We start from the raw sequence: 15,000 nt of genomic DNA, 5'->3' as shown, positions 1-15,000 counted from the left end.
TGAGCACCGTTACATAACGAAAGATTTCCTCGATGGTGTTGCTACTTAGCAGAATTACCTTTTTAATCGGTTTCTCCCAGAGTTCAGGGGGTGCAATTTATTGAGATAATAGGATTAAAGTTCAGTACGATTATTTCTCCCCGATTTCCAGTCTATCGACAGCCACCTGCTGGTAATAGTTTGGTAATCATCTTAAAGTCTCTCGACGGGCCCCTTATCGCTCTTCTTCCACAGGTGGTGTTCGTCCTGACCGGGGACTGTGGCGACCGCTCGCAGCCAGGCTACCGGGCCTACGAGGAGATCGCCGCCACTTCTTCTGGACAGATCTTTCACCTGGACAAGCAGCAGGTCAACGAGGTAAGGCCGCAAGGACATTTAAGATGTCTTCAAAAGCGAACCCCTTACGCACTAGAGGCTCTTCTCTCTGTTGCTCAAAAGACTGTGTGCTGTGTGTCAATCGCATAGTCAATAGAGATTCACACTTTGATAGCATATAGCCAATACACAATGCTGTTAGGAGGAGAGGAGAACCGATATTTCCTATTAGCGTCCTGTTGTTTGTAACGACGACATGAGTCACATGGCCGTATCATGTGACTGCCGGTAGAACGCCTACATCAGTCGTCGTCGGCAGTGGGAGCACGTAGTCCGAGGAAGTCTGTGTCAGGCGCCCCGCTCGCGACCTCCCCGTCAGACTTAAAAGAAGCCAGAGTTTCCTCTTCGAGAGACACTGGTATCCTGCATGTCAACACGCGACGTGATTGGCTAGCGCCGCTTGCCCAGTGAACCCCTGAACCCAGATATGTGTGGATGATTGTGTGCGTCTGTTTCGCCTCAAGTCGTTGCCTATAACCTATGCCTATACCATGTGTTTGTGTGTGTGTGTATGGTTGGGTGTGTTTTTGTGTTTGGTGTGTGTGTGCTGCTGTGTTAATGATCGTGCTGTGTTTGTGTAAATGTGTGTCTGTGTTTGAGCTTGTGTGCTCTTGTACGTCTCGGTGTGTATCAGGGGTTTGCGTTTGTGTATATGCATTAGAACCTGACCGATAAAGGATTTTTAAGGCCGATACAAATATTTGGTGATTTAAAAATCCGTTATTCCGATGCATCGGCCGATATATGTTTAAAAAAGAAATTTCAGAAATGTGTAACAAAACATAAACAGATTTCCATAACATTGGTAATTTGATGTTATTTATGAGTCCTCACTAAAATAATAAGTAATGCAGTTCAAAATAAACTTTATTTTATTGTTTTATTGTCACAACAGAAAAGTCTAAATCAAAATGTATTAACGTTCTGATAAATAAAATGTATAAGACACAAACTTAAGATGTGAAACTCAAAGTCCTTTGAACAAAAACACAACAACCCCAAAAAAAACAAAAATATAAATAAATAAATCAGCAGATTTTTTTTTATCGGCCAATACCGATAGTTTGGAAAATGCCTAATATCGGCCGATAATATCAGCCCGCCGATAATATCGGCCCGCCGATAGATCGGTCGGGCTCTAATATGCATATTGCATTGTGTCTGTGTGTGTGTGTGTGTGTTGGTGCATGACAAATAGGGTGGGGTTGCACCAGGCGAGGGGTTTAGTAACACTCCATAATGCCTAAAGTTCTATAAAAAGTGTTTGAATGTCATATCTGTGGCGCACTGGCCTTTGCTAATTTAGACCTCTCACTCACTTACTCACTCACACCCTCACTGGATTGCCGCTAGTTCATTCTGCTGGAACGGCCCCGTGTATTTAGTGATTGGCTGGCCTAGATGTCTTTGTGTTCTGAGTCTACGCTCCCACACATTATAATATGATACACCGGTCAAGCATTCTACATTTCTCTAATTTCTTGTGCGTCTGAATTGATTCAGCGTGTTTCAGAGCACTCAGCCCTTTGTAACTTTCACTCCTGGGTGGCACGATTTACCACATTAATGCAAATCCCTTAATCCCTCAAACCCTCACAAGTAGTTCAACCTCACCAAAACGCTCCCACTTAAGAGCAGTTTAATAAAGTCTGAGGCCAAATCAAATGTGCAATCTTTCTGCGGTCCCCAGGGGCAGAGAGGAGAGAAAACAGACTGCTTCTTTGACTCTGTAATCCCAGGATATGATCTGTCATAGCTTCTCTCTCCCCTCCAACACAGCTGCCCGTTGGAGCTGCCTCTGAGTCCCCCCCCCCCCCACACACACACTCACACGCACACGCACTCGCACACACACACACACACACACACACACACACACACACACACACACACACACACACACACACACACACACACACACACACACACACACACACACACACACACACACACACACACACACACACACACACACACACACACACACACACACACACACACACACACACACACACACACACACACACAGAAACAACAGCACATTGTCAGCCCAAACCATATCACACTCTTTTTTTACTAGTAACTGGTTCCAATCAATGAGGGAATTGATGAACAAACCTGCCACCCCCGCTGAGGAAACACAGCCCGTCTGGGCTGTCGAACCCGGAGCAAGGCTGAGGCTAATGCCAGCTCTGAAAAACAAAAAACTAAATTGTTCTGATCCTTGCAGGCTACCAGATGCTGATATATTCTTGGGGGAACGGCGCTCCGACTGTGATGTCAATTTGCAATCACAAGCAACGCTGAGCAGACATCTCTTCATATTTTATGAATACAACTGGTTTTCTTGTACAGACTAATGGCTTACACATGCTGTTAACGCCGGCCTCGTCATCCTGCCCGCTGCCAGCTTTGACTACTGAAAAGAAAACATCCTGCAGAATGTTTCAGCACCCTTGCCGAGGTCAGCCTTCAGCCATGATTGCTTGTTGAATTAGAAACAAAACTCTTGTCAGTGATCTGGCCAGCACTATGCGAACGTGAACCCTCAGCGCATCGGCACCGCGGCCAGCAAACGCCCACATGCAGAAGACGCAGGTGGTGGGAAACCAGTGGGTTTGTGTGAGCAGGGACCAACTAGGCAGGTGGGCCTGCTGATGGGACCAAGAGGTCCTTCTGGAAGAAAATTGCCAATTGCTCCTTGGTGCAACGGATAGTCACCTTCAATCAGGGACAATGCCGACTAAAACCGTCAATGACCCCAAAAAATACTCATAGTTCCCCACTTTCTAACTTTCCATTATTTAGCGGAGTCAACCATGCAAGTCGACAGCCAGCTCTTCGGGAGCAGTTATGGTTACGTGCCTTGCCCAGGGACACCTCGACACTTTGCTAGGAGGAGCCGGGGATTGAACCAGCAACCTTCAGGTTACAAGTGAACCCGCTCCACCTCCTCAGCTAAGCCACCTAGGCCCCAACTCCCTTACATACATCCAGCCCTTCCGGTAGCAATGGAAGGAGCAGCAGCAGAGAGCCTGGGCTCAACCCTCCCTTCACATCCCCTCTTTCATCATTCCCAGAATAGTCAGAGCGGGGCCCTTCCAGACAGTCCCCCGGTCGACGGAGACACGCTGGATGAGGTTTCACGAGATCGTAGATCGTTCACCTTGACCCCCCCCCAACGCCTCCCCCTCAGAGACCCTACAGGTGTCTTATCTACGTCCTTCTTCTAACCAGGGGTCGTAGGGGAGGTTAACACGGTGGGATAAAGGGTGTGTGTGTGGGGGGGAGGGGAGGTAACAGACACTCCATTCGTTGCCTGGGCAGATGTAGGTCACCCCAGAGCAGTTTCCTGCTCTTGCGAGGATGGCTGCACATGTGGCAGGCATTACAGCTGTTTCCAGTTGTTAAACAGGAGAGAGGAACCGGCCGCTGTCAGCACCCAGTGGATACAAGGAGAAGGGAAGGCCTGCTAATTACATTATCAAAGTCACTACGTTACTTGTACCCACTTCCCTCCTCTTTTCCAGAATACAGTAACGAGTGTTGGCACTGGACGTGGCTCAGAGAATGTAATGCTTTTTTGATGAGTTTACTTTGTTAATGGGCCCAACACAGCCGTAATCCCTGCACTTTAGATGATGAGGTCAAAGCAAAGCAAATGTCTGGCAGCGGGTGCTTGGGAAGCACTTTGTGAGTTTGAGTTCTGGTCCCTGGGTGACCGCTGAAACCAAGTATGAGGGGACTTCGCAGCAGGTCTCCCGCTCCCCAAAACAAAGGAAAAATCTTTCTGCAATTTGTATAAACATGAATAAGTAGGGCCCCCAAGGGGTCAGAAAGGATCTTCAGCAAGCTAAAATTCTCCACTGTGAAATATTGTTTTGTAATTGCTACTGGGAGAAAATCATTCTCACACAAAGTGATGATTGCTCCCCCTATAAAACATAATCATGCCGCTTGCCAGTATTTCATGCGTTGGGTAATCTTTCCTGTGAGTGGAAGATAATGACTTTCATTTGGGAGTGATCTCCTCTGAGTCCGAGCCCGCCGCCCGTCTGCTGGCCTGCTCCAGCCGTTCCACCGGCGGCGGGGTGGAAATGGCCCTGCCTGCTCGCTCCAATTGATCCGGTGAATTAGTGTGGGTGGGTGGTAATGTGGAAGATATACGTGTGTGTCTTCTGGGTCGCATCATCAGCACAGAGACACACACAGACCCTCAGACACACACCTACACACACACACACACACACGCACACACACACACACACACACACACACACACACACACACACACACACACACACACACACACACACACACACACACACACACACACACACACACACACACACACACACACACACACACACACACACACACACACACACACACACACATCCCCCGCGCACACTGACTTCCATCCATCACCATTTTCCCTTCCAAGAAACTAGCCATGTGACTCATGAACACGGCCCTGCCTGACAAGTTTCCCGAATGAGGAAGTCTCTGCTGGGAATTTCGTGCTTAAGTGGCCAGAAAACTGTGTGTTATCATTTTGACAGATGAGCTATTTCACTTTCCCTTTGTTAAGCGTTAATATTCCCTCTTGGAATACCTCTGTGTGTGCGTGGGTGTGTGTGTGTATGTGTGTGCATGTGTGCGTGTGGATATGCATGTGTGTGTGTCTGTGTGTGTGTGTGTGTGTGTGTGTGTGTGTTTGTGTGTGTGTGTGTGTGTGCATGATCGTGTGTGTGTGTCAAGGCGGGGGTTGTATCAATATATCATGGAGGGTCAGGGGGGTTAACTGTAACCCCCCCCTCCATGTCAATTCTGGCCACCTGTATGTACAGCTGTCTGTCCAGTCCAATCTGGGCTTCCTCCGCTCCAGTTCAGGAGGGCTCCTCACATTGTTCCCCTGCCCTCCCTACCAGGTTCTGAAGTGGGTGGAGGAGACGGTTCAGTCGCTGAAGGTCAACCTGCTGTCCTCAAACCACGACAGCGCTCAGGAGAACAAATGGGACGTGCCCTTTGACCCCAGCCTCCGAGAGGTGACCGTGTCGCTCAGCGGACCCACTCCGCAGATCGAGCTCAGAGACCCCTTTGGCACGGCCACATCTATACCTCATTCCTAAACGCGCCGATGTTTTCTTACACGTCCGAGAGCGCTCTTTGTTTTGCTAACGCCCCTCTCGCTGATCTCCTCCCAGGCCGCGTTGTTGGTCTGGACCAAGGATTGACAGAACTGCTAAACATCCCCAACTCAGCCCGTGTCGTGAACCTCAAGTTCCCCCGTCCTGGGGCATGGACTCTTAAGGTACCGTTCCCTTCCAGAGTTCATGTGTGATGGTTCAGCAGGTGAGGTGGAGCCGAAGGGAGCCCGACTGATGCTATTTATCTGTCCAGGCCAGCTGCAGCGACCGCCACACCCTGAGGGTCACAGGAGTGAGCAATCTAGACTTCAGGGCCGGCTTCTCCAGCGCTTACGTTTCTGAGTTCAACCAAACCAGAGAAAGGCCAATAAAAGGTGATCTTGGTGTTTCATCTAATTATTTTGGTGTACGAAGAGGTGGATTTTAAGGATTTTAAGGGGGGAGGCTTTGCAGAGTCTAGGGGAACTCTGAACAAGTGAGTCTTGAGACTTGTTTCTTCCAGTCTGTTCATTCTTTTCCAAACCTCGTCAGGCGTTCCAGCCCACATCCTGCTGAAGTGCACCGGGCTTGACCCCCCAGGCCATCTGAGTCATGTGGAGCTGGTCTCGGGGGCGGGGCGGACTCTGCGGACCCTGCCCGTCCCGCTGCCCTCTGACCTGGGCAGCAGAGGGCTCTGGAGCCTTCCTCAGTTCCGCACTCCGTCCCAGAGCTTCTTCATCAAGGCGACGGGGAAGGACGACGCGGGATACCGCTTCCAGAGGCTGTCCAGCGTCTCCTACACCAACATCATTCCAGGCAAGACAACAGGAGAAACAAACGGACACTTTCCAGCGTCTTCCACACATCATTAATCTCACGCCCTGACCCTTACCCTGCTATCCTCCCCTCCCTAGATCCCCCAGCTGTGAGCATGCCTGACGAAGTCAACAGCCTCTTCATGGAGCGCACTGTGATTGGCTGTTGGGTTGAGAGCGACATACCCTATAGGCTACGCTTTACCAGAAGTGGGATTACCCTGGGCGAGGAAAAACTCTTCCAGTGAGTCCGTTTCTTCATTGATCTACCAGCCAGCTAGAACTCTGGTTTACACCTCGATAATTGCACTCTGTTGTATGTATTATTGCCAGCTGTAAAAGTCTAATTAGGTCATTCGGCAAGTTGTCTCGCATGTTTATGGTGTGGTGGGTCTGAGAAGCATTAGTTGCGTCGAACACAAGGGTATTAGTTCATCATTCCATTGTGATGTATACACATTCATTCTATTTACATTACAAATTCAGTTAGCTCATCTGAAAAGATGAACAACTCTTCTTTCTACCTCAATTACCGTCTCTGTCCTGATCTACCTCATGTTTACCCATTAAAGCGAAGCAAACTTGTCTAAACGATGTATCAGGTCTTTGTGTACAAGTGACGCTAATGAAATGTGATAAAAAATTAAAACCAGTTTCCAGCTTTCATGCAACAGCCATTAAATCAATCCCATGTCAATATTTAGGGCCTCTGGCAAAGCATTATGGGAAATTCCCCAAGCGTCTGGTGAAGATGAAGGCCCGTACGAGTGCGTCGCACAGAGCACCGCCGGGGAGGGCCGCGCCCTGACGCAGCTTGTTGTGAGAGGTATGTTTCATACACACACACACACACGCGCGCGCTCATGCTCACAGACACACAAACACACACACACACACACACACACACACACACACACACACACACACACACACACACACTCACACACATACGCACACGCTGCTGCTCACACATGCTCATGCTCACACCCACAAACACACACACACAAACGTGCATAAACATATTCGGAAACCTCAACAGGAAGAAACAAGAGGACAGGCAGATAGATAACGTCAGTGATTTCCATAAACAGACATAGTGTGCATCTCATCCCTTCTGACTCCCTTCAACACATCACAGTCCAACCCACAGCTTTGAAATACGCTCCAAGTCTTTATCTCACTCGTAACGCTATGAAGCCCGACGTGCCCGTCCAAACATTAGCATCGTGACGTAAACTATTTAGACAACCGTTCAGCCGTTTGTCCTCTTTTGTTGTTTGTTTGCTTCCCCCTGACGTCCCGCTCCCCGTCCCACTCAGAGCCGCCGCCGGTCTTGCACGCCCCCCTCAACGTCAGCTCCTCCGTGGGCGCGGTGGCCATCCTGTCCTGCCGCGTGGAGGGCACCGTGCGCCACAACCTGACCTGGCTCCGGGCGGGACAGCCCGTCCACGCCCGGTCGGGGCGGGTGGCGCTGGCCACTGACTCGTCCCTGCGGATCACGGGGGTGCAGCCCCGGGACGCCGGGGAGTACCTCTGCGTGGCGACCAACACCCACGGGAGTTCGCGGATCGCCGTGTGGCTCAGCGTCCCAGGTACCTCACTCAGGGGGACGGAGGATGCGTCCCGCTCATGGCGGAGAAAGGGGGCTTCATCTGCTAGAGCACTGACACATACCTGGCGCCTCCTTCAGGGCTCGGCCATCTGGCTGTGATTTGCCAGAGCTGGAGTGTGCGAGCTGCTCAGAACATGCTCTGTGAAACAGCCGGGAATTTATATAAGTTAGAAATGATGTTTTTTTTTTTAAATGGTGGGCAACCCCCCTTCAGATGTTCCACAACAGAAGGGAAATTGAGCGAAGGAAAACCCCAAAAAAGCACAGCTGTCGGTGTGTCTGGGAACCGGTGACTTCAGCCTCTTCACTCCTCACCGTGTGTACAGACGAAACGATTAGCCTCAGACTGCGGGGGGGGGGGGGGGGGGGGGTGTTCCGGGTGACATCATACAGACATGTTCTTAAGTCATCAGACATCTCCCCCCCTCCCCCTGCTCTCCCCTCCCCTCCCCTGTCTCCCCCCTGCTTGGTTCCCCTTTAGAGGCTCCGTCGGTGGACGTCGGCCCCCCGGCCCAGGCCTTCTCCCTGGGGGGCGAGGTCCGCCTGGTCTGCAGGGCTTCCGGCTCCCCGTTCCCCCGGCTCTTCTGGAGCCATGGAACAACGTTCCTCAGTAATGGGCCGAGGTGAGGAGCCCTCTCGGAGCGCACTCAGTGCCCGGGGCCCCGCAGAGCCTCTGAGAGCCATTCGATTCCACTTAGCCGGCGCATTAAGCAACGCCGCAATCCAGACAGATCTTGTTTTCATCACCGCGCGCCGACCTCCTCCGTCTAACACGGCAGTGTCTGGTTACCCGTTACACATTTAAAGTCCTTTTTTTTTTTTTAAAGTTTCTAGTTGTTATACTTGATACCCCCAAGAATAGTTCTGAAAATAAAAAACAAGATCTCACCGAGACATTTGCACGCGTAATTATAGATAAATGATTTAATAGTATTTCCATGGAACATTCCTGTCTTGCTCACTGCAGGTTGCAACTGCACCACAATGGACTTCTGACCATTACCGGCACTGTCCCAGAGGATGCTGGGAACTACACGTGTCTGGCAACCAATGAGGCTGGGACTGCGTCAAAGTCTGTCTCCCTCACCTACTCAGGTGCGTCTCAATATTCCTTCAGCTGCGAGATTGAGCGTGTTGTTTTACTGCCAGTATTCGATTGCTCAAACTTTGGAGGAGGAGAATATGGAAGGAGGAGGGACTTACCTCTTGTGAATGCCAACGTTTCTTTCAGCCAATTAATCCTCAACCTTGGCCGAGACCACCAATGCGAGGCTTTACTTGTTGTTGAAGTACCAGTGACGTCGGAGAACCCAAAAAAGTCGTTTATGGGTTCATAATATCATCCGAAGGCGCACACAGCTTTTGGCCTTGACTTTATCATTTATATTATATTATATATATATTATAGAGCTCCGGGAGTCTGCAAACGGCAGCAAGCACTTTCTCCTCCATTATGCGGTTCATTCTGGACTGCAGGGCGTGAACGCTGATAGGCTGTCACAACAACGCATCAAGCGATATTCGTGGGAAAGTTCGAACAGCGTCAACGCAATAGAACCATGTGGACTCCACGTGCGGCAGGCTGCTTGTATCGTGCCATGCAAGCCATGCGGAAATTCGCCTCTCTTGCATCTTTGCATTGATTTTGTATGTATGGGTGTGAATGCACCTTTAGAACTGGTTCCAGATATGACCTCATGAATCATTTTTTTTAAAATCATATTCAACTGATACTTTACGCTTATTTTTGCCATGTTAGAAGTATTCAATATGACGTAGTGGACGTACGGTCCAAGTGGCTTTACTTCTCTCACCATCCATGCTTCAATAAACTACCTCTGAACTTGAGCTCTTGCTCCGGCCGCAGGGCCCAAGACAGGAAGGAGAAATAAAGACCTTCAACGTAAGCTAGTGATGGACACCAGCCCTCACACACACACATAAACGCACGTGCAAACGCACACACACACGCACACACACACACACACACACACACACACACACAAAAAAAAAGACGCTCAAAAAAGTACACACAACACAAACTTAGAGTGTTTGGAAATGTCACTCGACTGTTTCTATATTTACCAGGGGCCCGGGCAGCTGCAGTTGTAGGGAGGCAGGGGTTGGGGGGGAACTCAGCCTCATCTAATGGATCTCTGGGAAAGCTGTGTTACCACGAAGGTGCTGTGCCACAATGGCGAGCTGGACAGTCTGTTCGATAACGGAGCTCTCTTAGGACAGAGTGAATGAGTGATATTTCCCCTCCCCCCCCGCCCCCTCCCCAGAGACGCCCAGGATCTCGGTGGCTCAGCAGGTGGTGGTGGTGGTCGTCGGGGGAGATGCTACCCTACAGTGTCACGCCACAGGTTCCCCTCCTCCGACCTTCCAATGGTTCAAAGGTGAACGCCCCACCGTGAACTCACCTTCTGAAACTCTCGCTCCGAATGCAAAGACAGCGTTGTCCGTTGTGTCCTGATTGAGACTGGGGGAACATGGCTGCATGTGTTGTACCGTGTGTGCGTCTGCAGAGGGGCTGGAGGTGGCCTCTGAGCAGGATATCTCCCGTGGCACCCTGCGGATCCCGGGGGTCCAGGAGGGGGATGGAGGGGAGTACAGCTGCGTGGCCCGCAGCTCAGCCGGGACGTCCTCCGCCAGGGTGGTCCTGGAGGTGGGAGGTGAGAGAAGCACCTTTGGTTGGCGTCCCCATGCAGCAGTAGCAATCACGTTGTATTGGTTTTAGAATAACGCTCTATCACATTTGTTATGTAGGGTTGAAGAGGATTTAGCATTCTGGCAAACAAAAATGTATGTTTACAAAGGAGACACAATGTGATACACATTGCGGTCAGTAAACTGCAAACTGCATAATGTACTTTAGATGACTTTGGGATTTCTTTAAACAAATAAACAGATGCGGTACAATCAGTATACCTTGTAATACAATATCATCCTAGGTGTTGTTTAGAAACGACCGGTCTGCCTGTCAATGGTACCTCTCCGCTGCGTCGTTAATCTCCTCCACCCTCCTACGGTCCATCCCACAGTGTCTCCGTCCTTCTCCGAGACGCCGGTCGACATCAGCGCCAGCGTGGGGGAGAAGTTAACCCTGGCTTGTGCGGCACGAGGCCACCCGCTGCCCACGTTGACCTGGCGCAGACAAGATGGCCGACCAATCCCAGCGAAGGTCTCCAGCCCCGGCGGGAGCCTGCGGCCGGAGGAGAACAACCTTGTGATTCAGAGTGAGTTCTCCATTTATCCTGAGTGACACGGTGCCGTGGCACGGCGCGGAAACAAAACACCGTTATTAGCGGTCGCCCGTGAGTCTCACTGGCATTACTTGCATGATCAACATTCTAGTGGGTTTAAATATACATAAATATATAAATATAGAAGACATTAAGCCGCTCAAATTAGTTCCAGTGAGTGCTCTACTGATGGAGCGGATATAACTGGATATGATTGGCCATGATGGGGTGTGACGTTTGACGTTTTGAGGGATACAATCTCGGAACAACAAAGTTTAAGACAGTCTAATACTGAGCCGTCGTTTCACCGGTTGACGTCCTGTTGTTTACATTGTGGATCTACTTCATTATTGAATTATCACTGGTCTCATTTCAAAAGTCCCACTCAGACAGCAGAGAATTCAAAGCAATTTTGCATTATTTTCACTTGCTTTTTTATATAAAGCTGAACACCGACAAAGACGTGTTGTACGCCCCGGACATGTTTATAGCATGTGTTAGAGCATCTCAGAGAATAACAGAAATGTTTGGATACATTGCCAGAGACCAAACCGTACTGCTTCTATTGCAATTCCCCATCTGTTGCTGACGGCTGACCTAATTTTTTCAACATGTTGCAGATGGCTTTCCTTTCTACCTGCCAGTGTTTCGTATAATAATAGAGTCCACTAGTTATCCTCCCTCGTCCCTCCGCCCTTCTCCTCCCCGCTCTGTGTTTTTGTATTCTCCCCTTGTCCTAATCCATCCATCTGGTTCGGTTTGCCTTGTTTATGCGTGTTGTCGTTTAGCTATTCCAACACTAGCCGTAGCATCTAAATACGAAGAGTGAAGGCTGAGTGAACTGCGTAACCACCGTCGGCTTAGACACGCTGGAAACGATTGGAGCCGGGCGCCTGTGCAGCCCAGCGGGACAGCACACTAATCCCATTGTGTTGTGTTTGGATCTGGGATTCCATCTTCAGCGCAGCGCCCAAACCGCTGCATATTGGATCAGCGGGGCGCCACTTGCCATTATGTCATTATGAATCACTCCTGATTGATCGTGGCACTTTGCCTCCAGGCCGTCAACATTTATGTGTTGTTGTGAAATATAGATCCTTGTTACTGACTGGGCTCGACTGTGTGTTGAACTTCAGGTGTGTGGCTGGACGATGAAGGGCTGTACACTTGCGAGGCTGAAAACCAGTTCGGAAGCATCAAGACGGAGGCCAGGATCACAGTCACGGGACTGGGTAGGCCGATTTTGTCCCTGTATTACTGTGGTAAAGAATGAGGCTGGTGGATGATGCCTCCCCTAGCTGATAAGTGGATACAACTGTGGAGTTCAGTCCTGCCACATGTTCTCCTGAGATGCCCTTTTGCTTTGTCTGCAGAACCGCCTCTGTTGGCCCACGGTGCCCCCTTCATCACCACGGGGATCGGTCAGTCTCTGAGCATTCCCTGCATGCTCCTGGATGGAATTCCCCTCCCGGAGAGACACTGGACACGCGACGGGACGCCGGTGAGATGGGGCATCGTACACTCTGAGGAACATGAATCAACGTGTGGATGTGTGTGTGTGTGTGCGGTGCTGGTCGTCGGACCGTGGTGGTGATGGTGCATTGTGACGCGATTCCCCAGGTGGAGGCCAGCGTGAGAACCTTCCTGAGGAGCGACGGCAGTCTGAACATCGAGCGGGCCCGCCCGGAGGACGCTGGCGTGTACGTGTGCAGCGCGGTCAACGTGGCCGGGAGCATGAACATCTCGGTCAGCCTGGAGGTCCACGGTGAGGCGCTGGGCGCCCTGGGGCTGTCTGTGTGGGAGATAGGTTCTCTGTCAGTGGTAGCCGTGGTCATGTTCCTTATGGGAGATGTGCTATGTCTACATCGCTAAGATGTGACTATCATGCACTTTTCTAAGAAAGAAAATGATATATATATATATATATATAATTCTTTTTAATAATGGGATGAGGATGTTCATCGTTATCAGGAGCATTTAAAAATATAAGTGTCAGTCAGTACAGAGTGACTACACTCTGTACAGAGTCAGTCAGAGTTATTTTGCTATAATAGATAATAAAGAATTATAAGTTACTCAAATTTTGATTGCTGTCAACCTCACTTGAAAGTTGCTTCGGGATGAAGCCTCAGAAAGTGCCAAAAATCGGCAGCATAATTGCTATGAGGCTGCTGATTCACTGTGCCTCATTGGCTATTTATTCTAAGCCAATCAAAGTGCTTTTTTAAATTCCAAAATTAGTATCTGCCTCAGCTATTTGACTCTATTCGACCCCTAAATACAAGATGAATTCTTAAAATATTACTTTGGCAATTGCTATGAGGCTAACTAATGTGAATGTGTGTGTAGAGGGCAAGGCAGGCTTGGTGGAAGGGCTTCTTATATCAGTAAATCCCAGGGTTTCCTACGCATGTATACTGGCCGGGGCTGGACAGACTGTTCCAGATCGTTCTGACTCAGCATGACGAAGAACAAGAAGAACAAGGAGAAAAAAGGAGAGGACATAAACGGGTCCATAAGCCCCCCCACCTGCCTCCCAGTGAGAGGGTTCCATTTACGCCTTGATGAATGGCCTCTTTCTCTTCACCGGCCTGTAATGACAGACGGCCAGGATTACACTTTTTCATCGGTTTGTAATAAAGCAGAGAGGCCTTGAACATGACGCCGCTCCCCTCCAGCCCGCTTGTGATAGTACAGGCTTAGCTCCCCACTCAGGGTCCCCCTGAACAGCTGTATTTACGAGCCTCTCCCTCCCTAGTTCCACCGGAGATCAGTGCCGGGCCGTACCACTACATCGCCAACGAGGGGGCCGCCGTCTCGCTGTCATGCGAGGCCACAGGATTTCCCAGACCCACTGTTGTGTGGACCAAGGTAGGACGACACTCTGTCTGAATCTGTGCCTCATAACATCCGTTTGGGCTGTAACATTGCAGACTCATGCGCCATTACAGCGCTAATTCTGCTTTTCCGGCAGCAGAGTGCTGCGGTGATTAGGTTTGACATTTATTTGTCTGTGACCGTCAATGCCCCGCACTTTATAAAATGGATCCAAAATTACAACAATCACACATGACCTTAAAGTATTAAGTGGATTACTCAGAAATATAAGCACAATTCAACTGAAAACTAAAACTAACAAGCCCAACTCATGATCTAGAGCCTATTCCAGTTCCTGGTTTTGACATTCCTGCCAAGTGATCACGTAAGGCAAGGAACAGTTTTCTAACACATGGGTAAAAAGGTTAGTAATGGCTTTAAGTTAAGGAAACTCATATACTCAATGGTTATATTCAAAAGCTTATTTATCGGAAATGCATCATGTGTGAAACCTAATCACTAATTTCCAGCAATTAGGCCTACATACGATCCAGCCTATTTCTAGTACATTTTGTACTAACTTTGAGTTCCACAACAAAACCTTTGAGGCTTAAAAATGGATCCCCAGTTCACGTTACACCGTCTGGCACAAATGATCGACCAAGTATGAAATTGTTACCATGGATAGAACAAACATATGGTCATTATATAGTTATTTCAATGTTAACACACAGAAATACACACGCATACGCTCCCCATTACCGGGAATACACTACACCGTTTTGTTTCGAGCAAATTCCCTGCGTTGGTTTGGAGCTATGGACTCCAGTGCCTTGGTTTGATCCTCTGGAGGCTGAGGTACATTTCAGAGACAATCTGCAGAAGCAATCATGTGCTTGAAAGCAGTTGTGTACAGCAGGCTATGATCACGGGGATGTGGGATGGAACTGCTTTGTGTTGTGTGTGTTGTGTGTGTGATTGATATTGTGTGTGTGTGTGTGTGTGTG

The 15,000-nt window shown here is 49.5% G+C and overlaps 1 protein-coding gene across 1 annotated transcript in view; it reads left to right on the top strand.

The window, feature by feature from the left end:
* hmcn2 (hemicentin 2) overlaps positions 1–15,000 on the top strand; it is a 62,061-nt gene that overhangs the window by 5,689 nt on the left and 41,372 nt on the right. Inside the window, 17 exon segments of the mRNA XM_060054970.1 lie at positions 235–357; positions 5,307–5,478; positions 5,583–5,689; positions 5,779–5,899; positions 6,057–6,320; positions 6,419–6,563; positions 7,024–7,145; positions 7,639–7,911; positions 8,413–8,554; positions 8,899–9,026; positions 10,217–10,330; positions 10,460–10,606; positions 10,976–11,170; positions 12,313–12,408; positions 12,550–12,677; positions 12,797–12,941; positions 13,935–14,047. Coding sequence (XP_059910953.1) covers positions 235–357; positions 5,307–5,478; positions 5,583–5,689; positions 5,779–5,899; positions 6,057–6,320; positions 6,419–6,563; positions 7,024–7,145; positions 7,639–7,911; positions 8,413–8,554; positions 8,899–9,026; positions 10,217–10,330; positions 10,460–10,606; positions 10,976–11,170; positions 12,313–12,408; positions 12,550–12,677; positions 12,797–12,941; positions 13,935–14,047 — 2,535 coding nt within the window.

Source organism: Gadus macrocephalus, chromosome 6 (assembly GCF_031168955.1).
Source record: "Gadus macrocephalus chromosome 6, ASM3116895v1".
Taxonomy (NCBI): domain Eukaryota; kingdom Metazoa; phylum Chordata; class Actinopteri; order Gadiformes; family Gadidae; genus Gadus; species Gadus macrocephalus.
The sequence above is the reverse complement of the archived record's forward strand: the minus strand, read 5'-3'. Positions and strand labels throughout refer to the sequence as shown.